General features: G+C 44.1%; 3 protein-coding genes across 7 annotated transcripts; 1 reads left to right on the plus strand and 2 right to left on the minus strand.

Annotated features, from left to right (window-relative positions):
* Window positions 1-766: 766 nt before the first annotated feature.
* hao1 (hydroxyacid oxidase (glycolate oxidase) 1) lies at window positions 767-6,944 on the minus strand. The gene is made up of 8 exons (XM_061846378.1): window positions 6,786-6,944; window positions 4,912-5,063; window positions 3,136-3,406; window positions 2,469-2,641; window positions 2,265-2,356; window positions 1,911-2,069; window positions 1,102-1,171; window positions 767-1,034 (listed from the first exon to the last, which is right to left on the minus strand). The coding sequence occupies exons 1-8, from the start codon at window positions 6,920-6,922 to the stop codon at window positions 967-969; spliced, it is 1,122 nt and encodes a 373-aa protein (XP_061702362.1). The 5' UTR covers window positions 6,923-6,944; the 3' UTR covers window positions 767-966.
* A 3,943-nt stretch (window positions 6,945-10,887) lies between these two features.
* On the minus strand, window positions 10,888-14,906 carry si:ch211-237i5.4 (slit homolog 1 protein). Its single transcript, XM_061846660.1, has 6 exons — window positions 14,725-14,906; window positions 13,657-14,056; window positions 13,442-13,587; window positions 12,794-12,962; window positions 12,536-12,698; window positions 10,888-11,217 (listed from the first exon to the last, which is right to left on the minus strand). Exons 1-6 carry the CDS (start codon window positions 14,865-14,867, stop codon window positions 10,910-10,912), a joined length of 1,329 nt encoding a protein of 442 aa, XP_061702644.1. The 5' UTR covers window positions 14,868-14,906; the 3' UTR covers window positions 10,888-10,909.
* A 1,147-nt stretch (window positions 14,907-16,053) lies between these two features.
* On the plus strand, window positions 16,054-21,727 carry pex12 (peroxisomal biogenesis factor 12). 5 transcript variants are annotated; one of them, XM_061847248.1, is made up of 4 exons: window positions 16,054-16,265; window positions 18,375-18,520; window positions 18,985-19,502; window positions 21,005-21,727. In XM_061847248.1, exons 2-4 carry the CDS (start codon window positions 18,398-18,400, stop codon window positions 21,414-21,416), a joined length of 1,053 nt encoding a protein of 350 aa, XP_061703232.1. In that variant the 5' UTR covers window positions 16,054-16,265; window positions 18,375-18,397; the 3' UTR covers window positions 21,417-21,727. The 5 variants fall into 5 exon arrangements, with proteins under 5 accessions (XP_061703232.1, XP_061703234.1, XP_061703230.1 ...); XM_061847250.1 differs by having other exon boundaries at window positions 18,385-18,520; XM_061847246.1 differs by lacking the exon at window positions 16,054-16,265 and adding an exon at window positions 16,620-16,826.
* Window positions 21,728-27,715: the final 5,988 nt, after the last annotated feature.

Here is a 27,715-nt window from a genome sequence, read left to right on the forward strand (position 1 = left end):
TTTTTTCTGTTTTCGGGCTAATATATTTCCTTCAGTTTTTCAGGCTAATTCTTTGTTTTTCGGACAAATTTTTTCCCCCTCTTTTTTTCAAGCAAATTTTTTTCAGAGTTATCGGGACACATCAAACTCACGCGAGAACCTGTGAATGTCCTGTGAACCTGTGAAAGTCGACAAGGTAATAACGATACCATCTATGTGACTCAAAGACAAGGGAATCTCCCAGTGTCTTAATCCTATATCAAAATAAAGTTTGATCAAAGCAAATAACATGGTCATTTTCCTTATTAGGGAGTCCGCCAAGAGTCACTTGTTCATAGCTTCTCGCATGAGTTTGTGTGTCCCGATAATTTTGGGGAAAAAATGGCCCGAAAAAAAGGATTTTTATTTTTTTTGTGACAGTAATACCCTTCTGTACTTCCATACATTGAGCTTTATAATTCAAGTAAAATTTTTGCTGCCTCTTTGCTTTTGAAAATGAGATTTCATCTCGCTACAAGTGTTTACCTGGATGACTAAAGGATAAATAAAAAGCAATATAAGGCCCGCCCTCATGCTGCTGGACTGTTGTGAGACTTTTACCTGACAATCAAATCATGCTGAAAATCTACTGCGTGAACACTGATGCGTGTCACTGCGATTATGGTGTCTAAACGGTTAACTTTGCTGTGTTGTGAGTGGCGCGGTGGGTGTTACCACGACAATGATCATTTATTGAGTCCAGAAAAAACTCCCATCTCGATTGGATGAAATAATAACCTGCCCTACTCTGCCTCTGATTGGCTAACACCAAAACTGGATTTGTACTTTTGAGTTGCTGTGTGGAAGCGCAACTCTAAAATCCACAAACACACAGACTTCTTAGACTTTTTTTTTTTTTTCCAACCCACTTCAGGATTGTGACTCTTCCATATTAAATTCAACCAGCATACAGCAATAGCGCAGCTATGCAGGAGATTATGATCCATGTTACATTCTTGATGTCATCTCCACTCTCTTGACCAAGGACCTGCTCACGTCTGAGAGGGAACGACATCCTGCGCCCACAAAGACAAAGGATTAGACGTGCCTAATTTTGCACATTTGTAGGTGAACGTGTACTACCTGCCAAGGCCATAGCTAGTGTCAGCTCATCTTTGAGAAGTTGCAGAACTGCAGTAACACCTTGTTCCCCCTGAAGATGAAACACATTATCAGCACCGCATCTTTTGAAACACATTTTGTTTATTGTACGTTATTGCACACAGTTTGCACATGATTCAGCCTTTTTTATTTTTATTTTGAAGATTTGGTCCTGGCGGCAGGGTGGATCAGCTGGTAAAGTGTTGGCCTCATACTTCTGAGGTCCCAGGCTCAATCAACCTGTGTGGAGTTTGCATGTTCTCCCTGTGCCTGCATGGGTTTTGTCCCGGTACTCCAGATTCCTCCCACATCCCAAAAACATGAATTGGACACTCTAAATTGCCCTTAGGTGTGATTGTGAGTGCGACTGTTATCTGTCTCCATGTGCCCTGCGATTGGCTGGCAACCAGTTCAGGGTGTACCACGCCTCCTGACCGTCAACAGCTGGGATAGGCTCCAGGACTCTGCGCGACCCTTGTGAGGATAAGTGGCAAAGAAAATGGATGGATGGATGGATGGATTTGGTCCAGAGCAAAAGAGGAGAACATGCAAAATTCCACACAAGATGGCCCGATCCAAAATTGGATCCCAGGACTGCTTGACTTTGAGGCAGGTGTGTGAACCACTCTGTTACTTCACAATATAACCTAATTCCATGGAATAAACATTAATTGTAATCATTTTAAACATTACACAATTCACTGCAAACAGCTGAAGTTGGAACAGGCAAAACATAACATGAGCGCCATCCCAGGCGGTTCCCTTGAAATTCCAAACTTGGTATTCCTCACCTCACAGGTGAGGCCCCACAACACAGGCCTGCCAATGAAAACGGTCTTCGCTCCCAAGGCGAGCGCCTTCAGGATGTCGGTCCCTCGCCTCACTCCGCCATCCAGGTAGACATCGCATCGACCTCCTGCTGCCTCCACAACCTCCTCCAACACGTCCAGCTACACACATAAACATGTCTAGATCCAACATTCATATGAGGAATCGCTCTTACTGTTACTGAAGCATGCAGAACGAAAGATGCATGATTGTAAACGGGGCTTAACATTAACACCCCCCTACCTGCTAAATTCAGGTGAATTTTTGCAAATACGCACACACATTTTACAATATAAACAAATGACATTGAAACACACTGTGGCAGGAACCCCATCCAGCTGTCGAGCTCCATGGTTGGACACCAAGATGCCATCAACGCCGTAGCTCACAGCCCTGGCGGCATCCTCCCCTGAGTACACACACACAAGTTTTGACATATAGTACGTGATTATTTCCTTTAAACCATTTTTTTCCTCACTTTTCAAAAGTCTTAGAAACTGATATGTTGTGTGTCCTTGTACCAGTTAGTACTCCTTTCACAATAACAGGTAGGCGTGTGTTTTTCTTCAACCAGGTAATATCGTCCCAGCAGAGAGCCGGATCGATGGCTTTTGTGACATAAACAGCCAAACCGCTGTCAGTGCCGTAGTCTCCCTCCGAGAAAGCCAAGGAGTCTGTCGAGAAGTTCGACAATCTGGAACACGGACACGTCCGGAAGATAGACATGAAGCAAGACATCCAACTTCAGGTCCATGTACTAGTATACTCTTTGTCTTCTTGATTACAACAAATTTGGCGTACAAGAACACTGTGTGTTACTTTTGAAGCCAAAATGTGTACTACTTGAAAACTGAATGCTACTCGTACTACAATTGACCTCAAAATGATGTAGTGCGCCAGTCGTTGTACAGTAGCGCATAGATGTTAACTAATGCGCAGTTTGGCCTCACTAGTACTTGGAGTACACCAAACGTTTCCGACTATTGAGAACAAAGATCTTAATGCATGCCTACTAATTGGGGCATTGCTAGTGCAACTGTAGTTTAGTTTTGATCCCACACTGGTAGGCCAAAGATGGCACGAGTAGTGGGGAAAAAAGAATCATACAAAGACATGGTTTTTCCACTAATATGCTGAATTGACAAAGAGGACATCGAATAAATGCTCAAACGGCTTTCAAATTCTTACCGCAGATGTGATGGCAGTTTAAAGCAGTTCCGCATGTCCTCCAGTCTCCTCCCCAAGTACGGTGTATCCACGGTAACAAAGATGGCCCCGTAGCCCGCCTCCTCTGCCCGGCGCACCAGCGAGAGCGTGAGCGCTCTGTCCTTGTAGATGTAGAGCTGCAGCCACAGCACAGCGCCGACGCCCGGCGAGGTCGTCGTCGCTGACATCACTTCCTCTATGGTGGAGGTGGCCCAGGAGCTCAGCATCATCCCCGTCCCCGCTGCCCGGCATGCTAGGTCCAAATCCCATTCAGAATGTTACAGCGCTTGAATGCATTGTTGATCTAATTGCACTTACAACTATATTGGCGCAAGTTGAGGAGTTTCATTCAGACAAAACTAATGCTTTGTGTCACGTCCCAAATCCAGGAACTCGGAAGACGCAAGGTAGTTCAAGAAGAGACACGTTTATTGTATGCAGAGGTCGGGGATCGAGCAGGCAGTCCGGTCATACAAATCACGGTCCTCCTCATATTCCGAAAAGTCAGAGTCCAGAAGAATATGAGGATCCGGACGGGTCGTGTTCGGGACGTATTCATACCTCGCTGGCGGACCGTAAGACACGGAAGTGGAGGACGTCAAGGAGCCTACCCGGATTGGACAGGCTTGGTCCTCCGGCAGACGGTCTACCTTGCGTCGGTCCCGGCGACGCCGGGTCCTCCCTGCTGGGTTCTGTTGTGGCCAGTTCGTTCTGTCACGTCCCATCTGAACGAGAGGTAGGACCCAAATGCAGGAACTCGGAAGACGCAAGGTAGTTCAAGAAGAGACACGTTTATTGTATGCAGAGGTCGGGGATCGAGCAGGCAGTCCGGTGCAGCAGCGGTACTTGTGACGTCGGGCGACGAGAACAGATGAGTGGGCAGGCAGTAGTCAGTACACGGGGAAACAATCAGCGCAGGCAGAAGTATCGAAGGAGTCAGGCTTACAGGGTTGGTCGGAGAACGGACGAAGGTCGGTACACACAGGTTCAATCAGGGATACGAGAGTGCTGGAACGGGACATAAAGCTCAACGAACTGGCCGAGGACCAGTCGTCACCGGGTCCTATATATACAGGGGATGATCAGCCCACATGAGGCGCAGGTGTGTGCCTCCCAATTAGCGCAGCCGGGCGGGCACCCGCACAGCTCGTGCTGAAGCGGCAGAATCATGACACTTTGCTGCCACCCGGCGGCATCCTGGTGTCCAGAAACTATGTTGAAGTTAGTTGATGATTTTCATTTAGATATCAATAGGACTTTGCCGTCATATTGTGGAATCCGATTGGCAAGAAACTATGTTGAAGTGAGTTGAGGACTTTCAATTTGACAAAAATACTACTCTCCCACCATCTTGCGGCATCTATAGGCAAGGATAAACAATACTAGAGGATTTTTGCAAGAGGGCTCTCGATCCTACTGTATATAATTTAAAGCCTGAGCACCACAGTGCAAAGGCCCTTTAGGAATCGAGTTTATTATTTTTCTGACCAATGAATTGTTATGGAAGGCCTCAACATCCCAGAAAAATCTCTGATGGTTGCCAGCGTGTGTATCTTAGAGAAAACAAATATTTGAACGCCACCTCCACCACGCGTGGCAAATGATGAAATCAAAGGTGTACAAAGGCAATCACAAGAACTTTTGTCACTCTCGGAACACTTATGGACCTCGGTGCATGACAAGACTTGCCCGTTTGAGACAATCAGCTAACATGGAGTAACGAAGCCTCGGCTGCACGCTGCAGTTGTACTCGCGTACCTCTCGCAGTGGCCGTCTCGCCATCTGGATGGGCCATCCTCTGCATGGCGGTGGCCCCGACACACAGGGGCATGCTGAGCTCGTGCCCCAACACAGACACACGTAGATCCACGGAGGACACGTCCCTCAACACCCGAGGGATCAGGCGCCACCTACCATCAGATGAACCCACCGTGTTAATCACACACCCTGTTGATGTTGTTCAAATTAAGCAGCCTGAGTGTTGATCACTATTATCATGAGACAACGTCATATTATTATGCTTGGACTGATCATCCGTGTTTGTCCAACGAGTGGAAAAGCAATAAAAGAGTGAAACCTCATTACATGTACTGTATGCTCATGTCAGGTTTATTGACTTCTCCACTTGGTCATTAAGCAAGACTTATTTTTTTTCTTGTATACACCGGGCAGACGGGAACCCAAGTGAAAGGTCAGGCGCACCCATACAAGACACAGAAAAATGAAAACAACAATGACACAAGCCACAGAAATCTAAATCTGAGTTAGAGTCAGGAAGGAGGTTTTGTAATTGAGGCCCTTTAATCTTTAAAAGAAAATTACTGCACAGGGAGTCCTCGGTCTACGACTGAGATCTGTTCCTACAATTGCGACTTAACTTGAATTTCGACTGAAGTCGGATTCCACCATTAAAGTCAGAATTCACATCAAAATACTTTGTATGAAAAACAAATACATTGAAATAAACAAGATGATGTACTTAGCATTACTGCTGAGAGATGGATGGAGAAGAAGAAGGGGAAGCTGTGCTTAGCTATTGCGAAGGAACCTGGTCTCCAGTCTTCTCCATCTTGACAAGGATCAAAGAACCGTGTTTTGTGATCATTGTATCCGACATGGGAACAGAACCCTTCACATGCGGTAAAATATGGGCTTTGTCTTTGATAATTGTCACCACGGTCGACCGACTGAAGCCTTGGTGGTGTTGGTGTCTCTCCTTTCTCCAATCTTTTTATGATCTTGAGCTTCATTTCCATGGTAATGGATTTTCTTTTGGCTCCAGAAGCATTGCTAAAAGACACTGCTTTCTTCTTTGGGGCGATAATGTCTAAAAAGGAGGGCGAAAAATGGAAAGCTACTCTTGGAGCGCAAACACAGACAAGCATTAGCCAGACAAAATGGCGGACGAGAGGACGGGCGTTGTAAAGTGGAAACGTCTTAGGTCGAGAGCGTCTTAACCTGAGGACTCCCTGTGTTGTGTGAAGTGGGACAATAAATGGAACACAGGTGAACTTGGGAGACTGGTGGACGCTGAGGAGGATGACAGAGAGGATGTGACAGTTGAATTATGGGGGTGACGAATGAATTGTTTGGCGTCAGATTAGTTCACCGCTCGATAGATTGCAATTATGGAAACCTTGGATGCTAGAAAAATGCACACAACGGATCTCCAACGCATCTAATGCTCGATTACGTACTGTCATGTTGTGCTGCATTCACTGATCTACTCGGTTTCGCTTCCATACTTTTTGACACTTTAAAAGTCGGGCCCGACATTCACGTTCCGCTACATTGTTGTGGTGTCCATTCCTTTTGTCGACGCTGGCCTGAAATTTGATTGTCGTGGTGAATGAGAATATAATGTAAATATTAGCTATACTTGTAAGAGGCTGCAAATATTAGAAACACCTCCTGAGATATAGTGAGGAGCAAACGGTAACCGCGTAGCATTTCAATTAAAACTGAGCATGATCATGTTTGGTCTGTTGGGTGAGGGAAAGATTTCTATCATGTGTGTTAAGGTGAACTGAAATTCAAATTTGCAATAGGCGTAAATATGAGTGTGACAAATGCAGTTGAGCTCGAAAAAAAAAAAGGACTTCACATTAAAGCCAGTGGTGTGTGTGCTGCACCTCTTAAAAGCAGCCACATTGTCAGCCAATGTGACCTGCTCCTCAGCTCCAGAGCTGTAGTAGTCGTAGACGGCTTTCGGAAGGACTTTCCTGGCCTCCAGCTCGAAGTCGGACACACACACGCGCTTCCCTGACATTGCTGCTGAATCCCGTACACTTGAGCTCACTGAAGTGCAAAAAGAGAGAACGAGGCCCGACTGTGGCGGATAAAGCCAATGTAATCATTAACCCGCAGAGGCCTTGTAAGCACGCACTCATCCTCTGAATCGATCTATGATGAATACAAAAAGAGAGGAGGGCTTATTGTGTATAACAAGGTAACACGTTATTAAGACCAATGAATTATTTCCATTAGTGACTCTGAATTGAAGATTAATTGTCTATTGGGTTTGCTGAACATCAAATAGTAACTTGGTTTGGAGGTAGTCCGAGCAGGCAGTGACCTTTGAACTGGTGTCTTTAAACATGAAAAGTTTCAGTCACTCTATGCACAGAATGAGGTTTTCTGTCTTTGCTGGGTTGTTACGCTGCAAAGCCACTTCCAGTACACAGGAGTCACGCTGCCTCGCTCACCAGCCCGTCCCGTCCTGTTGGCGATCAGATGTCGAGATCACAACATTTGCTACAAGCTGCGGGGACACCACCTCATCAACAAGCACCATCAACACCGGGTCACCCCAAGGTTGTGTCCTCTCCCCACTGTTTTTCGCTCTCGATACATACCACTGCACCGAACTCATCTAGCTATCAAATTCCTGAAGTCTGCAGATGACACCACAGTCATCAACCTCATCAAAGATGGTGATGAGTCTGTGTATCGACAGGAAGCGGAGAGGCTGGATCTCTGGTGTGGCTGACGCAACATGGAGCTGAACCCAATAAAGATTGTTGAGATGATTGTAGGTTTCCTTCACCACAGCTGCCCCTCACGCAGTCCAATTGTCTTGTGTCAAACATTGACACCTTTAAGTTCCTGGGAATTACAGACTCACAGGACTTGAAGTGGGAGACAAACATCAACTCCATCCATTTATTTCTGAGACGCTTCTCCTCATAAGGGTCGCGGACGTGGCGGAGCCGATCCCCGCTATCTTCAGGCAGGAGGCAGGGTACACTGTGAACTGGTTGCCAGCCAATCACAGGGCACATGTAGACAAACACCCGCACTCACAATCACACCTCGGGGCAATTTAGAGTCTCCAATGAATGCATGTTTCTGGTTTGTGGGAGAAAACTGGAGTGCCAGAGAAAACCCACACAGGCATGGGGAGAACATGCAAACTCCACAAAGGGGGAAGGCTGGATTTGAACCCAGTCTTCAGAACTGTGAGGCCAACGCTCTACAGCTGCGGCACCGTGCTGCCCCGACTCCATCCTCAAAAAAGCCCAGCAAAGGATGTACTTGCGACTTTTGAGGAAGCACGGCATGGCACAAAGTGCTGCTGAGGTAGTTCTTCACAGCGGTCATCGAATCAGTGATGTGTACCATCATCACAGTCTGGTTTCTTGCTACCACAAAAAAGACAAAATCCAACTACAGCAGACTATCAAAACTATTGAACAGTTGACACCACCCTACCCACCCATGAGGAGTTGCACCCCACTCAAACAAGGACAAGAGCAGGCAGGATCCCATCATACCGTCCATATTCTGAGCACAAGCTCTTGCAGCTCCTTCCATTGGGCAGGTGCTACTGACAGTTTCTTCCCTCTTGAAATTAAGTCATTAAATTCCTGAACAGCAAAACTACAATTCCACTACAAGATGCAGCCAGTTTTCTGCCTTGAGTTTTTGTCAAGCCCTGCTGGCCCAATCAGTATTAATCTTATATACAACAGACTATGGCACGGCTAGTCACTTTAAACTGGATGCACTGCTTAACCCTTGACACCCTTTGCACAATTGTCATTACACTGGACTGTCGCTCTAATGGCCACTCGAATTGCTCTAAATGCTAAAAGACTCTGCATCCCTGGACAGCTTTTGTGGAAGCTGTGAGACTTCTCATAAGGAAAAAAAGTTTCCTGTCAATTGGCAGTCTATTCTCCTCTCTTCTTGTTTGTTTGTTCTGTTCTTCGTATGAAACGTGTATGTCGCACTAGGACGGCACCAACGACAGGAGACAAATTCTTTGCGTGTTGTTACATAGTTGGCCATTAAAGCTGATTCTGATTCTGAAAAAAAAAAAAAAAAAAAAAAATTAAAGAGAAAAATTTGTGGTACTGTTGTAACAGGCTGTCAATTCAAAGTCACCATTTTTGAAAACTTGTCGTTTTTATATAGAGTATTTTATCAATGAAATATATTGATTACATTTCCTTTTTCCTACAGACTTGAGGGCACAAATGACTTTTGCCGCTTTTTCAGTTTTTGCAAGCACATCCTTCCCTTGCCAATGGCTCCTCAGTTGAAATTGGAGCAGTTTTGCAAAATTGCCGCCTGGCAGGAAGTTTTTCCTTCCCCAACTACAGTTCAATGGGGGTTTGAGAAACTTGAACGCCGTCACACTCCACCAACCCTGAGGACAATTTAAGATGACCTATTTGTGAAAAAACCCAATAGTGGAACCTATGACTCAGTTTTGTGAGAAACTATGTATGCGCAGATGGAGTCTTTGAGTTACCCGTACGAAACATTTTCATTTGAGATTATCAACACATGGCTCAGCCATTGCAAAGCCATCTTGAATTTTCACGAGTGAAGAAGTGATGAGATACCAACGGAATCTCTATGCTGTCCACCCAAGCGACTGCTTAGACGCTTTTCTGATTGAAATGAAATTTACAACAAAGACACCACGATTATACGTCTGTCCAAGAGTTGAAGACTTATTTCGACAATTTAGTATCAACACAGTACCTCTTTTGACGCTATTGTGGTGAACCTTATTTGTCCACTGCACGTCAATGAATTATTCCTCACCTGTCTGTCTTTTTCAATTGATATAATTCTGGATGTCTTTACTAAGTGGACAAAAACGTCACGTACATAAGTGAAAATCCCAATAAGTTGCCTTTTTTCAGGCTGCGATGTTCGCATTGGAGAAAACCGGGGCCTCCACGTTGGCCTTTAGCAGAAAACCCACAAACACAGTGACCAATACTTAGTTTTTGATTCACACAAACGCACTATGATCAGAACCCTACAACAGAGTTAATGTTCTCACAGGCCAAAGAAAAAGAGGAATGGAACCCGAGGGAGGCGCTCGAGACCTGTGGTTACCATGCTGGTTGTTTGTCAAAAGCGCTTCTACCTCCAAAAGGAACAGGAGCAAAGTGGATGAGAACGAAAAGATTGACACACACTACAACATTTGTCATACTGTAAGTGTCAGGTCTACCCCAGCAACTCACAAGGATTTTTAATCAACACAAATTCACAAATTTTGCACATTCAAACCTCATAACACCTGAAGACAAAAGCCAGTACACCTCAAATACCAGATAACCTATACCCAGAAAAATAATCTGGTCGTTGATGGCAAATACAGTGAGAGATGAGAAATGCACTGATGCAAAAGCAACTACTCAACAGGTGCATGGCACAAGAGAGGTGGTGGCTCCTTAATGTAAACTGAGATGATCAGGTGAAGAAAGTCCAGGATGCACAATCTACCCCAGAGTCAGCTGAGATAGATTCCTGCTCACCCAAAATCCAAATGCGAAAAACAGCATGAAAAATGCATGGATGGATTGATCATGTTTTCATAATTTTTCCTGCCTGTAGAAGTCCCATAATGCAACTGAAACAAAACAAAGATGCATTTGAGGTGTAGGTTATCACCTTTAAGAGGGTTCAAAAAGTACAGTGTAGCAAAGTTACTGTAGATATTAAATGTACAGCATAATGCTCAGCAGTAGCCCACCGTTCTCCAAAGTCAGATGGAACCGGCTCCAACTCACTCAAGAACTTCACCTTCAAGTGGTTAAGAAAATGATTGCGTCAGGTTACCGTGGCTAGTCACTAGCTAGCGTCAACGGTACTCCTTTTTACCGATATCACTTTAATTCTACAGCCTGTGGGATAAACTCTACTGTTTTGACCCTAAAAAAAACTTTCACTGTAATCAGAATTGTAACTGTGCATCTTGCGTTTGTTGTCTGGGCCCCAACTCTCAGTGCTCTCAGGATGGCGGACTGTGGGTGTGGTTTTGGGATTCAGTGTCCCAGTTTTTGCCGTGGTTCCTCTTCCTGTTCCGTTCTGCCATGACTAGGGCCGCCACCACCGTGACCAGCACGGTGACGGTGATGACGAGTACGGTGGCGGTTTCCGCGATGCACAGCTGGCTGTCCACCCAAGCCAGTGACGCCCCGGCCAGCTGCGGCGGCTGCCGACAGGTCACGTTGCGGTAGTCGTCGATGTGTAGATGGCGAACGTGGAGGATCTTGCTGAAGACGCGGTGCAGCTCGCAGTCGCAGCTCCAAGGGTTTCCTGGTCGGAATGCAACAAACTCATTAAGACGGGGTATGCAGCTGAAAGGGTGAATCGAATACTGTGAACATTTGCACTTATTCCATCGTGTCATTAAAGGGGAAATCCATTGCTTTGCCATGCACAGTGTATCCAATGGGTCATGTAATATGTACCCTATTTTGACAGTGTGATGTTAAATCCTCTTATTTAATAGTACAGTTAATCTGTACGGAAGTATTCCTCTGTCTTCCCGATCAACCGATACTGCTATTTCTTCATCAGATGAGGATAAATACGAGAAATCGGCGCTGGGCATAAATGACGTCCCACGTAATCGAGCCTTTGTTGCGGCATGGTACACGTCACTTCCGCGCATGTAGGTCATGTGACTCGTGAAAATGGCAGCGCCCCTGAAAATTCGTAATTGTCGATAAAAATCTTCTCAAAACACTATTAAATGAGAGATGATTTAGCATCACATTGTCCAAAAAGGGTACGTATTACATGACCTATTGGATACACTGTTCATGCAAAGCACTGGATTTCCCGCTTAATTATGTAATTCTCACCTATAATCGGAAGTCTGGAAGATGTTTTTTTTAGACAATAACGAGTGAAGATTGTGACTAAATGTACGTACATTTATTCTCTTGGCAATGCTTTGTTGCAGAAGGAAGCCACGTGAGCCATAACGGGGTTAGTGCATGCAGATACATTTTTGTTTAGCCAGCTCATTGTTTTATTTATTACTCATGACTCTCGGACCTTTGAAAAAGAATTTAAGAAGATGACATAACACATGCATTGACTTTTGTGAGGTAAAAGGCCTTTTGTACGGTCACGAGCTTGGTATAAGTAGAATTTAAGGACCGTTGGCGGCTGGTCTCTTGTTCTACGACATTAACCAATGACAGCGAAATAAATTTGTGATTATTTTAGCACATTAAATGAACAATTTAAAAAACTTTTCGGGTGCTATTTGGTTGATGTGAGTGAGTAACGAAATATGATAGCAATATAAGGTACTTTACAATACCAACTTTAACAAAGCGGTGTTTGGAAATGCAAGCAATTGGTCTCCAGTTCTGTTGCTGATGTCACACCAGCGTATCGATTTTGAATATGTAAAAGGGGAATTCCCGGGGCAATTTGTCATTAATCCATTGTTCCAAAACCGATTGATATTATTGGAAATAACTGCCTGTTTAATTTTCTTGACAAAAATATATACAGACAACTTGTGAGTGAAACGTAGGCAATCCAGACACATGAGGTCTTTATAAAAGCTTGACTCCGCCCCGCCATAAGTAACATAAATGTGATTATTTGCAGTAACCTGCGAGCTGGATGTGCGTCGCTGTCGTGTGCAGACTGAGGAAGGTTTTGAATTTCAAGTGATGCAGGTTGTTTCCCTCTAGAGCCAGAACTGCCAGGCTGTAGAGAGGAGCCAGAGCCTTCGTGTCTATCTGAGAAATGTTGTTGTGACTCAGCTGAAGCACCTGCAGCGCAGACCGGCAGACAGATGGGCAGACAGGTCACACTTCTGGAACACCATTTGCCTACAGAATCATCACGTAGAGGATTCTATCTTAACCTCCAGTCCAGGCAACATATCAAGGCTCCCTTGGTGCACCGTAGACAGCCTATTGTTGTGCATGTAGAGCTGCCTGAGCCTGGAGAGGCCTCTGAACACACCGGGGCCCACTGACACTAGGTGGTTATGACTGAGGTCCAGTTTTTCAATGTTGTCCAGATGCTCAAAGCTGAAGTAGGAACAGACGCAGGAGAAGGAAACAATGGACTCAATGACAACAATATAACAAATGTGCCCATTTCCACAGGAAAGTACAGTACTGGATTAAGCTTGAAACTCGTAACCCTCGGCTTCTAAACTCAAAGTCCTGACAAATGAGCTCAGGCTGCTTCCAGTATGAATTATCTCCTAAAAACATTTGGGGAACCATTGCTAGCATGATCCTAAAATGATGAAGAGAGGTGACACATATCGATACAGAAGAAAATAAAATGATGATAAACGTATGGTGGAAAAGTGAATTTAATTTTAAAGTGAATTTATTTTCCCCTAACGCATCAATGGAACAGTCCATTTTCCTGAACCATCTTCTGATCATCAACTTCAATGAACAAGATGACTAGACCTGACTAAGAAGCAGATCTAATAGTGGTCCAAAACATAGCACTGTAATTGTGCGATGAGTGCACATTTTTCAGTGAGGAGCACCTGAATGCTGACAGATGATGTAAGTTGTTACGCTCCAGTCGCAACTCCCTGAGAGCAGACAGACTCACAGAAAAGTCAGCAGGGAGACTTGTTAGCTGGTTCCCACTGAGATCCAGCTTCTCCAGGTAGGACAATGAGAAGAATGCCTGCGGGGGCATGAAAAAAATTCTTAAACGCTCACTCAAATCTTTTTATTATCTGTACTCTATAACTACCTGTGGTTGGAGGGCCCGGATCTGGCTGCTGGCCAGCACAAGGACCCGTAAGGACCACAGCCCACTGAAGGCTCTGGTACAAATGTCACTCAGATTGTTTCCTGCAAGCTCCAGCAGCCAGGTGCCATGTGGGAGCCCTCTGGGAACGTGTTCAAGCCCACGGTCATGGCAGTCCACCAAGTCAGTGTGTTCGTAACAAAGGCAGAGGCGGGGACATAACCGTGAGGCCGCCGAAAAGGGGAAGAAGGGAGGTGAGCAAAAAGCTAGAAAGAGGAGAGGAAAGACGGGACACATGCTTCCTAGGAGGGAGGAGGAATCCTCGGTTGAGCAGAGGAGTGGAAGAACGACGGTTAGATTCAGAACTTCCCTTCGCCAACTCTCAAAGTCAGCACGGTGGCATCTAGAAGTACAGAGTATTACGTTAGTGTTGTATCATACAAGCGGCCACATTTCCATATCATGATAAATCATTTGAGTACTGTCACGCTTGTAGTGGACTGTCGTAGAAGTCCCACAGACTATCTTTTCTGAAACCTTTTCAAAATAGTTATGGTTTGGTTTATTTCGACAAGCAGCTACGGACCAAGTACATCGTACAGTACAATCACCTCTTTACCTCGTCTAGCCGGAGAAGCCTTGTAAATATTCATAATGACGTTTAAAACCATTTCATTCTTAATCTCTCATAAATAACAAAGGTTTTTGGCACAGCTTTTGTCATCCGAAGAGTCCTGGCATCAACGTATTATTACATCATCATTATCATTTAAAGTGCAACAGCTGGATTTATTCCTCTTTAACAACCCCCCCCCCACACACACACACACACTGAGCAAATACAATTTGATTCTTAATTTTTTTATGATTTGCTTGAAGACTTTTGTAACAATGTTATACTCCAATGGTAAACAAGATACAATCTATCAACTGTTGATTGTAGATTTGACATGTTTTTAAAACTATAAAATGCATTTTTTATGGTCAAAACACAAATGGCAAAGAGTTATATCAAAATCCAACTAAGACCCCAATGGTTTTGTTAATTCAATTTTCCACAAGTGAACCCACCTTCCCCGCAGAAAAACTCCATCTTGTTGCAGAGAATAGTCCAGCAAGACAAAACCAGACAGTTCCAGAGACCAAATGACGATGTTGATGATTATGATGGGAGATACTTTGGTGCAGTCAGTGAGCTGTGTCAGTAATCCCATAATCCTTTCCAATCACCAAATGTTTCCTCTCATCCACTCAACTGGCATCTCATCAAATGATTTTATCCAGGCTCTGTTTTCTCTTGATAGCACAGGGGGGAGGGGGCTGTGGTGTCCCCCCCACCCATCTGTTTCACCGACTTGGATTATATAAAGGCTGTTACAGTAGAATTGGACCGGGACTATGCGAGTCGGTGAACACTACGGGTAACATTCCCAACATTGGATTGAGAGTATATGCACTCACTGGCCACTTCCTTAGGGATACCTCACTAAAGGAGCAGCACGGTGGTTCAGTTGGAAAGTGTTGGCCTTAACAGTTCTGAGGTCCCTGGTTCAATCCCAGACCTGCCTGTGTGGAGTTTGCGTGTTCTCTCCGTGCCTGTTTGGGTTTTCACCTGGCACTCTGGATTCCTTCCACATCCCCAAAACATGCAACATGAATTGGACACTCTAAACTGCGACTGTTGTCTGTCTCTATGTGCCCTGCGATTGGCTGGCAACCAGTTCAGGGTGTACCCCGCCTCCTGCCCGTTGACAGCTGGGATAGGCTCCAGCAGTCCTCTTGACCCTTGTGAGGATAACCGGCTCAGAAAATGGATGGATGGAGAACATCTGAAAACAGAACCCCATCAAATCAAGCAAATGCCCCCCACACACACTTTATTTTTTTTGTAGACACACCTTATTTATAAATAAAAACTCTGCTCTCTAGTAACGATAACAACAAGAATATCAATATAATGTTGGCAACATAATTCAATCACCGACATTTTTTTTTACCAAATGCCTCCATTTTCATGCAGTCCCGTGATGGTGTGATGATTAGTTATTATATGGGATATCCATCCATCCATCCATCCACCCATCCATTTTCTTAGCCGCTTATCCTCATGAGGGTCGCGGGAGTGCCGGAGCCTTTTCCAGCTGTCATCGGTCAGGAGGCGGAGTACATCCTGAACTGGTTGCCAGACAATCACAGGGCACATAGAGACAAACAGCCGCACTCACAATCTCACCTGGGGGAAATTTAGAGTGTCCAATTCATGTTGCATGTTTTGGGGATGTGGGAGGAAATCGGAGTGCCCGGAGAAAACCCAAACAGGCACTGGGAGAACATCCAAACTCCACAGAGGGAGAGCTGGACTCAATGACGTAGAATTAAAAACTGGACTGCGTACAGCCCCCTTTCACGTGGTAATTCGGCTTTAACTTTCGGTGAGGGCAAAACATTGCTTGGGTTCACGTGAAAGTTGACGTCCTTTGACATCCTAACAATTGTACATTGTGAAACATAATATCATTGAATTTAATTGGAATACGTTAGGTTAAGCTTTTTTGTTGCGCTGTTGGCTGTCAAAACCGTGCAGGTGGTCGCAAAAAAGTAACTTTTCACCGGTAAGTGTGTTTCAGCTTAACCTTCATAATTAATTATTGTATATTTATCGCATCGTTTTCCATAACAATGGGTGTATGTTTACCATGCTTTTTGCCCTGACCAGAAGTCAGAGACTGTTGACCATGGCGGAACCAATAATGGCTGCAGAGTGCGCAGTCCAGTATTTATTTCACGTAATTGGCTGGGATTGAACCCGGGTCCTCAGAACTGTGAGGTTTATGGAATATTATGTCGTGAATATTCATCTTCAGTAGTTTATCTCATGGATATTCAAACACAACATTACAAAAACATATCTTGATTCAACGAAATATCCACATACAGTGCTCACATTAGACTCTGGACAGCCTTTGAACTCACTGCACTGCTCCGCAGTGGTTTATGGGCGCCATATTGTCTCTAATTCCGCCATTGGTTTGCGTCAACCCTGGAAAGACTTTGACCACTTAAGTGATTTTGAGTGAGGGGGGGGGGTTGCTGTAGATTCTTCCACACATCGTAAACTAACCGTGCGAATGCATTGCTTCACGAAAAATCCCAAAAGATGACACCTGTTGGAGGTAAACCTAATATTAATTAAATATTATTAATAAAAACATACATCAATTACATTTATATACATATAGACATTTTGTCAAACTGAGTACAGTAACAATATTGTATCCATCAGCAGGTTCAATAAAGTTTTGGTTAAAAAAATGGCGTATAATACGGAAGTAAGTGTTGCGCACGACAATGGAGAAAGAATTCAACAGTCCCTCGTGTGTTTTCTTCCAATACGGACAATAATTACTTCAAATGACAGCATGGGATGTTCACGAAACTCGAACAGACGCCGAGAAAAATCAACGATGAGCAGAAGGTCCTGTCCACCTACTGCTAACATTAGCTGAGGTCAACGGTGAGGAATATTTTCATGTTTTGATTTAATTCGACGCGTGACTAACTTTTACATTGCGTTATTTTCAGTAACCGAACAAATGGTTTACCAAAATGTTGACGAATAAAGTGTCACTTTTTCTTGATTTGATTAGTATTCTTACGCGAGAATGAAAGAGAACGTTGTCCCTAAAATTCCAAATGCTGTTTTATTAAATACAGTATGTATTAAAATATGAAACGATATCCTAATTTTGGGTCGTTTCAGGATATTATACTCTCAAATAGCGAGTGCATCAATCAAATATTTAAATTTTAGCTTTTGTTTTCGTTCATGTTTGAATTCTCTGCAGTTAATTTCATTTGGAAAGACATCTTACCATAAAAAAAAGAAATAATACAGGTGTGTGTATATATATATATATGACCTGCGACCTGTTTAAAAAAAAAAAAAAGGCAACCAAACGAATGTTCTAATCTCTAAATATTCTTTTTTAAGGACATGGCAGCACATTGAAGTAGTGGTTTTTACATCTGTCTCACACTTGAGAGGAGAGGTGCAACAATTTATTGTTTAATCAGTGAATTAATTATTGATGATCAAATGAGTTGAAAACTATTTCAGTCATTGATTAAGAGACGTTGTTGAACTTTGGTGGAACTGCTTCACTTTGGAATTTCAACCTCTCAGCAGTAAATATTCTCATCTTTCTGTAGTCCTCCATTGTTATGAGTGTCTATATTTTTCGTTATTTTTTATTCTCTTTATTTTTCTGCTTCTTTAAAACCCATACCGGTCATTCAAGTTATCATTGATTGTGTCGGTCCGCTGCCTAAAACCAGATCCGGTAATCAGTATCTTCTCACTATCTCACTATCATGTGCGCTTTTACCAGATTCCTTTCCGTCGGATTGTTGCTCCTGTGATTATCAAGGCTTTGGTCAAGTTCTTCACCTTAGCTGGGTTGCCAAATGTTGTCCGGTGTGATCAGGGCTCAAATATTCTGTCCGAGGTGTTTCAACAAGCAATGTATCAGTTGGGCATAGAACAGGTTCCGTCCAGTGCCGATCATCCAGACTCGCAGGGAGCATTAGAGAGGTTTCATTAAACTTTGGCAAATGAGGCTTCAGCTCACCCGCCATCCTCGTGAGAATAATTGGTGGAGAACATGTATGGCTCCATATGCTATTCATAAAATGTGGCATGAATCTAATTTGCCTCATTTTAGTACGTTGCAGGTGTGCAGGAGTCATGGCGGAGGCCGGTGCTCATCTGACCTCTGGCGCTGCGCGTGAGGGGCCATCCATCTTTGAGATTTTAGCTCAGGAGTCTTTGATGGAGGCGGTAAAACCAGCGCTGAGACACGCCGTCAAGGTGAGCCACTTCCCACCCCAGACTTGTACTTTTTTTTTTTTCATATCTACCACGTTTTTGTGCTGCTGAGAATAAGAGGAGCTCATGGCCATGCAGGCCCCCATTTTCACTTGATGAGGCAGCACTTCGTCACCGACCCTCCGAATTAGACTTTATCAATTAGTGTGCGTATGTGGTGCATTCAGTGGACCACAAATACCCACCCCACCAAATGTTCAGGTAAGTGCTGGCTAGGGTTGGTAATTGAGAATCGAGAACCAATTGGAACCAAGACTAATGTTCCGGTTCTCCCGGAATCTGACACATTTCAAAATGTCGGTTCCTAGTTTTGACGCAGACAGTCCGCCCATCCCAAAGAAGAAAGCAGCCAAAACCAATATGACAGTGAAATAAGAAATGTACCAGTTCTTCAAGATTAAATCACTAAGAAGCAGTCAATCCGATTGTCTCTGTCCCCTTCTCAGGTTCTGGCAGAGTCCAGGCCGTCCTGCTTTGGTGTCCTGTGGCGGCGCTTTGACGAGTTCTACCTCCTGCTGGACGTCCTCCTGCAGCAACACTTCCTCACCCACTGCAGCGCCTCCTTCTCCGAGAACTTCTACGGTCTGAAAAGGGTGTCAGGGGGGCGGGGCCTGCACAGGAATGCCCGCCGGCGCTCGCTTCTTCTCTTGTGCCTCGTGCCGTACTTGCGGGCCAAGCTGGAGGCCACCTTTGCCCGTCAAAGGGAAGAGGAGGACTTCTCCATACGGCTGGCGCAGAGCAGGAGTCAGAGGCTGTACCGGGCGGCCGTGGCGGCCTACCCGTACGTCAGCTCAGCCTGGCGGGCCTGGATCTTCTGTCAGGAGCTGCTCTTTGTTTTCGGCGCCGTCCGCACCCACAGTCCACTGCTGTGGCTGGCGAGGGTCCGACTTGCTCGACTCACCCGACGAGATATCGCGGACATGGAGCTGAATGCAAGCAAAAGGGTCTTCCCGGCCGGAGACAGGTATAGTAAATTTGACGTGTTTCCATATTTGTGTTCCCTAACATACATGCTATATATGACATAAGACACAATATTTTCCCTTTAAAAGCTACACCAAATCTTATTATGGAAAGACTGCTTATCAGTGCTGAGATTCACTATTTTGGCATCTGCCTTATTTCTTTTGGCTTGCAAGATCTGTAATCTTGATTTAGTTCTTCAGTTCAGTCAACTTTGAGATATTTGCTAAGCCTGGGAACTCCCTGCACTTTTTGTTAGAATTTTGAAGCAAATATGTAACTTTATGATATTGTAAAACTGAAGAGCTGTTTGGGGCAAAAAATCCTTAAAGGCAGTCCAATGATGTTGATCTTTGTTTGAAGCCAAAATTTTCCCTTTTACAGGAAATTCATATTTGCTCCAAATATCAGTATCAGCCATAAAAAATGACACATTGGTCCATTGCAAATCTGATTTTAAAATGCTACATTGTTGCCCCTTATGTCAACCAAACATACAACAGTCATTTAATAGAAGTGCAACAATGAACGGCTCCATCAAATACTAATCAATGATGAAATTAATTGACCTCGTTTAACCTAAACCTGAACAAGTTTAAGGAATACCTTGTTCTCTGTTTCAATTAAAGCTGAGCATTATCGTCTTTAGGCAGTTTTGACTAATACTGTAGTGCTCTCGTGACAGAGCTCTTTAGCTCCTGTTTCTTTCGGCTTGTCCCTTTCGGGGTCGCCACGGCGTGTCATCTCAGATGAACGCACATATATGTTTGGCACAATTTTTACACCGGATGCCCTTCCTGACGCAAACCTTCTCAGGAAGGGCGCTAAAAGACCAAAAGTCATCTGGGGTTGGACCACTTGAGGGCAGCAGAAACTCACAATCACTTTAATATATTTTTTGGAGGTGGGGGAACATTTCCATCCATCCATCCATTTTCTTTGCCGCTTATCCTCACGAGGGTCGCGAGGAGTTCTGGTGCCTATCCCAGCTGTCAACAGGCAGGAGGCGGGGCACACCCTGAAGAGGTTGGTAGTCAATCACAGGGCACATCGAGACAAACAGTCGCACTCACAATCACACCTAGGGGCAATTTAATGTTTTTGGGAGGTGGGAGGAAACCGGAGTGCCCGGAGAAAACCCACGCAGGCACGGGGAGAACGTGCAAACTCCACATAGGGAGGGCTGGGATTGAACCTGGATCCTCAGAACTGTGAGGCCAACGCTTTACCAGGTGAACCACCATGTTGCTGGGGTAGCATGTCTAGTGTAAAAATGTGTCGCAAATGTTGCATCCATGTACTTTACCCCTTATCCTCATTAGCACAGCAGGTGGTCCAGAGCTTATCCGAACTGACTTTAGGTTAGAGAGGCAAGGTTAGGACTGGACCCAGGACTGGTTGCCACCCAACCACATGCACACATATGGGCAATGTGGTCCTCAACCAGCCCACCATTCCACCAACCCATACAAGCACTCCTAATATGTTCTTTTTTGTTTGCAGTGCGCTCCAGAGAATGTGGCACCTGATGTCAGAAGCGGCGAGGGGGGCGGCCGTCGCCCTGTCCACGTCCCTCTCCCTGGGAGTCTTCTTTTTGCAGTTCCTGGAGTGGTGGTATACATCCGACAACCAGGCCGCCGTAAAGAACCTCACGTCCCTCCCTATCCCCCCGCCTCCCCTCCACCTGCACACAGCCGAGCCCGCGGAGGAAGGTTGGCCCGACGCAGCGGCCGACAGGACGCGCTGTCCCCTCTGCCGGAGGCTTCGGGTGAACGCCACGGTGCTGTCCACGTCGGGCTTCGTCTTCTGTTACCGCTGCATCTACACGTACGTGAAAGCCAACCGCCACTGTCCGCTCACCGGCTACCCGACGGAACTCCAGCACCTCATCAAGATCTACTCGCCAGACACTTGAAAGCGACTTCAGCTGATTTTGAAGCTCCAGTGCAGACTGCAGCCAAAGTAGCCTTCGCCGTCACTGCCAATGAAATGACTTTCGTCCAGTGACAGGATTCAACATCATGAAAGTGTGAAATTGAGATTGTAAAAATGCTTCGAATATTTTGAAGGAAATATGACATGAAATTAACATTTCCAAACAATCACTTTTGAATGACTTGGATGGGTTACCACAGAAACATGAGACACCGCCGTGCTGTGGACTGTACTTTTCCAACTAATCATTTAACTTTGTATCAAATGTTAATTGTTGTGGATCTACTTGATCGAAATGTACTTAAAATTAATAAATAAATAAAAACATTATTTTAACCTGGTGTATTTTTGTCCTTTGAAACTACACTCAGCTGTTATAATAATATTACATGTAAAATAAAATAATCTGGGACACTACATTCATTACTGACATGCAATGATGTCCAAAGTTAAGGCCTTAGCACTTAAAAAAAAAAAAGACTACACAATCATTAAATCAGCCCTTTATAGGTCTTAAAAACCTCCCAGCCAAAATAATTGTGAACTGTAGTGTTTTGCATCTTAGCCAAATAGAGGTGTGTAGGAACGGAATCATTTTTGTGTTCACATAACATAGGCTTAATATATTTGTGTCAGGTGAGAGAAAAATGTCCAACCAGGTTGTTTACAGTGAACTGGCGGTGCGGTCGGTTGACAGATTCGCACATTTACCTCACAATTCTAAGGACCCCGATTCAAATCACATTTCACCTATGTGGAGTTTGCATGTTGTCCGTGCCTCCGTGGGTTCTGAGGTCCCTGGTTCAATCCCAGACATGCCTGTGTGGAGTTTGCATGTTCTCTCCGCGCCTGTTTGGCTTTTCACCAGGCACTCCGGTTTCCTCCCACATCCCAAAAACATGCAACATGAATTGGACACTCTAAATTGCCCCTAGATGTGATTGTGAGTGCAAATGATTGGTTTCGATGTGCCATGCGATTGGCGGGCAACCAGTTCAGGGTGTAGCCTGCCTCTCGCACAGAGCCAGATCCTAGTGAGGATAAGCAGAATGAAACATGGATGGACAGATACATTAATGCTGCTACCTGCGTGCTGTATATCAACGATATTGTCATTAAATCTTTTATAATGACAATATACAGGTCCCATCTCCCATCGCTACTAGATGAACTGTTTTAAAAGTGGCATAAGATGCATTTTCCTCCCCACAATTTATTTAGTTCACAAGTATGAATATACTTTTGTCAAAATAGCCCCAGCATTAAAAATGTAAGTACACTTTACACCATTTTTTTTTTAAAAACTCCCAGGTTTGGTCTTAAGTAGGGACTTGACTTGCTTAAAGCACCTTTTACCACAACTACAATTATAGAAACCATCAAAAATGCAGTGTAGCTGCACACAACTGTCAGGAATAGTTTAGAATTTGTATTTATCTAATAACAAAAGATAATAATGATATGAAATGCTCATTATTAATTGAGAATAGACTTATTGAGAATTTACAAGAACGTAAAACGCAAGCAGCAGTCAGTGAATTGCTTTATTGAGTTTCCAGACAAGTTCAACAACAGGCCCACTTAAAAAAAAAAAAACAACAATCAAGATCAGCATCACAACTTTACAGTGAAGGTTATTGGAAAAATTGAACGTGAGCGCCAATCATCACAAGACTGAGCATCCCTTTCAACCAAAAAGGAAATCAATGCGATGAGGAGGGCGGAAAAAATAAAAATAAAAAAAGTCTCATCATCAGTAAGTCACAGTAATAGATTGCTTGGATAGCTTGTATTGCACATGTGTACACATAAATGCATTTTATATACATGTGAGTAGACGCTGGAAAAGGTTTCCTCTCTCTTTGTTTTCAAATGGACAAGAAGGACAAAAGGAATGTGCTTGTGAGGGTTTCGGTCACGAGCCAAACGAGAGGAAGAGGAAAAAAAAAAAAAAACAGGGAACAGCCCTGCTCCCGAAAAAAAACAACATACAACATTTCCCCATAAACGTCCAAATATATACGTTTTCCCAGCTCCCCCCTCGCCACCCTGTAAGCAAGACATACGTGTACACCACAGTATCAGACATGTATAAGAAAAAAGAGGATTAAGTCATGTGTGGAGAAGTTACACTGTGGACACGCGTTGAAATGTACACCAGCTCTCAGCTTCCCAAATGCAAACAGCAAGTGGCCTCGGGCAACAACACAGATGACCATTTTGGCTCCGTTAGTAGAATATTGTCATTAGAGGAGTTTATGAGGGGGAGGGGGGCAAACTGTTTGACAAGGCACTCATGTGGGGGAGGGATGTCCGAATGAATTAAGTATGCGTGTAGCCTTTACAATCTATGGCCCAAGAAACATGAACAACAACCAGGACTTCTGGTGGAATACCAACAGGCAATATTTTTGTATTTATTTATTGATCTTGATTTGCATGACAATGACGTTATAAGCAACACCTTTAGCAGTGACTTGACTTTTGCCAATTCCAATTGAGGAATATTTCACAACTCATGAAGGAGCTGATTGGCAAAATTCCCAACAGGTGTTTGTTCCACGAATCCACCGACAACTTTCCGAGCCTGCCCATTTCTACGCCTTTCTGTGACTCTTCCAGTCTTTCCGTATCTCCGATCCACCCGGCAGTGATACTCTCAGCATCGCTTTCCTGCAAGGAGATTCTGTTTGAAGCCTCACAACGGCAAGGTACCAGGGTGTTGTCTTGGTCTCATGTCAAAATGTGACCAGCACAAATCGTATTCGTCGATTCAGTAATTTGACACCTGGATTTTGCCTTTGAGGTGATAGAGTGTTATAGAGGGTTCTTGTGACTGTTTTCATTGAAAGAAACGTGTATGAACGCCAGCAAAACTTGTACAGTAAAATGTCTGCAAGCAGCTTCCTGTTCCCTCGTCATTGCTCGTCTTCTTTTTACATGTATGACAGCTAAGCCTGATTAAACTGTTTTTGTCCAGTTTTAAAGACTTTATGACAACGACATTTTGACAACTACGGGGAAATTTCTTTTAGAATTAGAAGAACGTCGTCACTGAACTGCGTTGTGGAAAGTCCATCCATTCATCTCTTTATTAAAGGGATTCATTCTACTTCTAACTGCAGCTGTCTGCAGTTGTTGCATGTTTGTGGGTCTTTTTGCCTTAAGTTTTGTCTTGAGCAAATGAAATGCATACTCGATTGGGTTGAGATCTAGTGACTTGACTCAGCCATTGCACAATATTCCTTTGCTTTAAACAGTCCTGGGTTGCTTTTGCAATGTTTTCGATCATTGTCAATCTGTACTGTAAAGAACCATCCAATCCATTGTGCTCCATTTTGCCGGTACGTACATCCCTACACTCGGACTGCTTCTGTCTTCGGTCACGTCATCAATAAACAAGTGACGCTGCGCCATTGGAAGCCGCGCGTGTCCATGCGATCACGCTACCTCCATTGTGTTTTACAGAAGATGTGGTGTGCTTTGGATCATGATCTGTTCCATTTCTTCTCCAAACTTTATTCTGCCCATCGGTACAGATAAATCTTAGTCTCATCGGTTCAAAGAATGTCGTTCCAGAATTGGGATGGCTTCTTCAGCTGTTTTTCTTCAGTTCATTCTGGCCATTCAATTTTGGAGGCTGATTATTGCTTTGCACCTTGTGGTGAGTTCTTTGATTTGACTCTGGTAGACTCAGATATTTATACACTACTTTCTGGACAGTGTTCTTCACTTGTGTGAATGTTGTGAAGGGGTTCTTTCTTCACCATGGATGGGATTCTGTGTTCATTCACCACTTTTGTCTTCAATGGACGACCGTTTTTTGGGGGGGGAGTTCCCGAGCTCACAAGGGGCTCAAACTACATTTGAAGCTCCCGAATCAAAGCTCACCTTCAAATACATGACCAATGTTAGTGTCGCTGCTGTGTTACCATGGAGAAACTCAAGCTGTACACGTTAATTGTCATTCTGCAAAGGTTGAATCATGGCAAGTGCACTGCTCTTCTTTGAAGACATTTCACCTTCAATCCAAAAGGCTTCTGCATGCTCTAAGTTCTAGATGTGGAGTTCCCAAACTTCTGTTCCCTGGAGGAGGTCAACAACAGGGTGTGTTTGTTGGCCAGTGCAGCTACCAAAACGACTGTCCTGCATACCAGGTCGTCGGTCACTCTTCTTGTGGCAAATCTCCAAAGATCGGCTCATTCACCCCAACGAGCTGTTTTGCAAAAGATGAGTTGAATGAATGGTTTGCAGGACACTTCTGTCACTAATCTCACTCGGCAACACCACCACCACCATTGTTGACAACCCCACGCAACACACCCAGCGAAGGGTAGGGAGACTCCACGGCTAGAATTCAGAATCTACAAAGTTGCTTTCGATTAAAGGTGAAATGTCTTCAACAAGCTGGTAAAGTGGAGCAACTGGTTAAAGCGTTGGCCTCCCAGTTCTGAGGACCAGGGTTCAAATTCTGTGTTGTCCCAGTGCCTGTGTGGTTTTTTTCCGTGGACTCCGGTTTCCTCCCACATCCCAAAAACATGCATTAATTGGACACTCTAAATTGCCCCTAGGTGTGATTGTAAGTGTGACTGTTATTTGTCTCCCTGTGCCCTGGAATTGGCTGGCAACCAGTTCAGGGTGTACTGATGACAGCTGGGATAGGCTCCCGCAACTCCCACAACCCTCGTGAGGATAAGCGGCCCAGATAATGGATGGATGAATGAATGGATGCCTTCAACAAACAAGAACAGTCATGTTGCCTCGATTTAATATTTGCGGATTACCGTGGCCTGGATAACTGAGAATCTCCACAGACACGTAACTAAAAGCATGATATTGCTTTTGCCGTACTCTACAAAGAATCCTGGAAAATAAACTATGGTTGAATTTAAACATTGGCTTCATTACTTGTGGATTTGGATCACATCTTTTAGGTAGTTTGCCATGCTCTATAAAAGTAGGTGGAACTTAACTTGTTTGATTGACGACTGCAGAATCATATAGAGTCAACCCCCCGGGTATTCGCAGTTTAGCATTAAAAACATTTGTCTATTCACGGATGATTTGGGGGAACTTATCCACCATTATTTGCTGGAAAAAAAAAAAGAAAAACCTCACCAATTTGGTGTTTTTGTGCTAAGGCCAAAGCCATGTATAATATAAAAATATTGCTCAGGCCCCGTATCTTGTGGCATCTTGGGACCAAGAAACTTTGTTGATGCCAAGGAACAACATTGAACATTGAAGTAAGGACTTCATGTAGTCAAACCATAGCCTTGTCAAATAGAAAAAAAAAAAGTGCCCTGCCACCATCATGTGGCTTCAATAGGCCGTTTTGGGTCTGCGTCAATTGACCCCTCCGTGGATATTGCGCAATCCGCATCACTCACCAATCAGAGGCCAGAGATCTGCATAAACCAAAGCCCGTTTTTGCTCCCGCCATTTTCTCAGACAACATTGCATGGTCCAGTATAGGTTTTGTTAGCGTTTTATCGCGTATTTGGGTTATTTAACAAAAAATATGGTTAAGAGGTGTAGTGACGGACTTTGTAATAGTGACGACAGGTATCCTGAAAGGCTAGTTGGTGGAGTTCGATTCGTACCCTTTCCAAAACCGAAGACCCAGTACGAAAAATGCCTTCGATGGATAAAACTTTGTGGAAGACCGCATCATCAACTAAATCCATCTGATATCAACCGGAACACATATGTTTGCACGAAGGTATCCCCTATATTTGATTTTCAATACATGTCTCGTAAAAATGAATTCGAAGTTCTCCGCTAGCATAACACTGCTGCGTGTGAACGATTGAATGAAATCAGAATCATGGCGTCTCTCTCAGTTAAGAATGTATTGTATTTAGAATGTATAATATATCGTTGATTTGAATGAAATCAGAAGCATGGAGTCTGTCTCAGATCAGAATGTATTGTATTGTATTTGCCATTTTTACTGTTTGTCTTACGTCAGCGCACGTGGCGTGACGTCACTTCAGGAGGCGTGGTTAAGTGCCCTGTACGGAGGGGTCAATTATTAGGGAAGGGCTCAGTCCACAAATGCGATAGGAACCGAGCCCTTTCCTTAACAAGGTATATATGTAAACCCTTTTGTGTGTGTGTTCATAGTTATAAATGTGTAAATATACACACATACACATTTATATACGTGTTTGTGTGTGTAGACAACCCTCTTATTCAGTGTGTAGACATATGACATAAGAGAAAAGCTGCTCCAAAAAAACCCAAAAAAGTCCAAAGTAATAACTTAGCATCTTCGAT

The sequence above is a fragment of the Syngnathoides biaculeatus genome, chromosome 16, assembly GCF_019802595.1.
Source record: "Syngnathoides biaculeatus isolate LvHL_M chromosome 16, ASM1980259v1, whole genome shotgun sequence".
In the NCBI taxonomy this organism is placed as follows: Eukaryota; Metazoa; Chordata; class Actinopteri; order Syngnathiformes; family Syngnathidae; genus Syngnathoides; species Syngnathoides biaculeatus.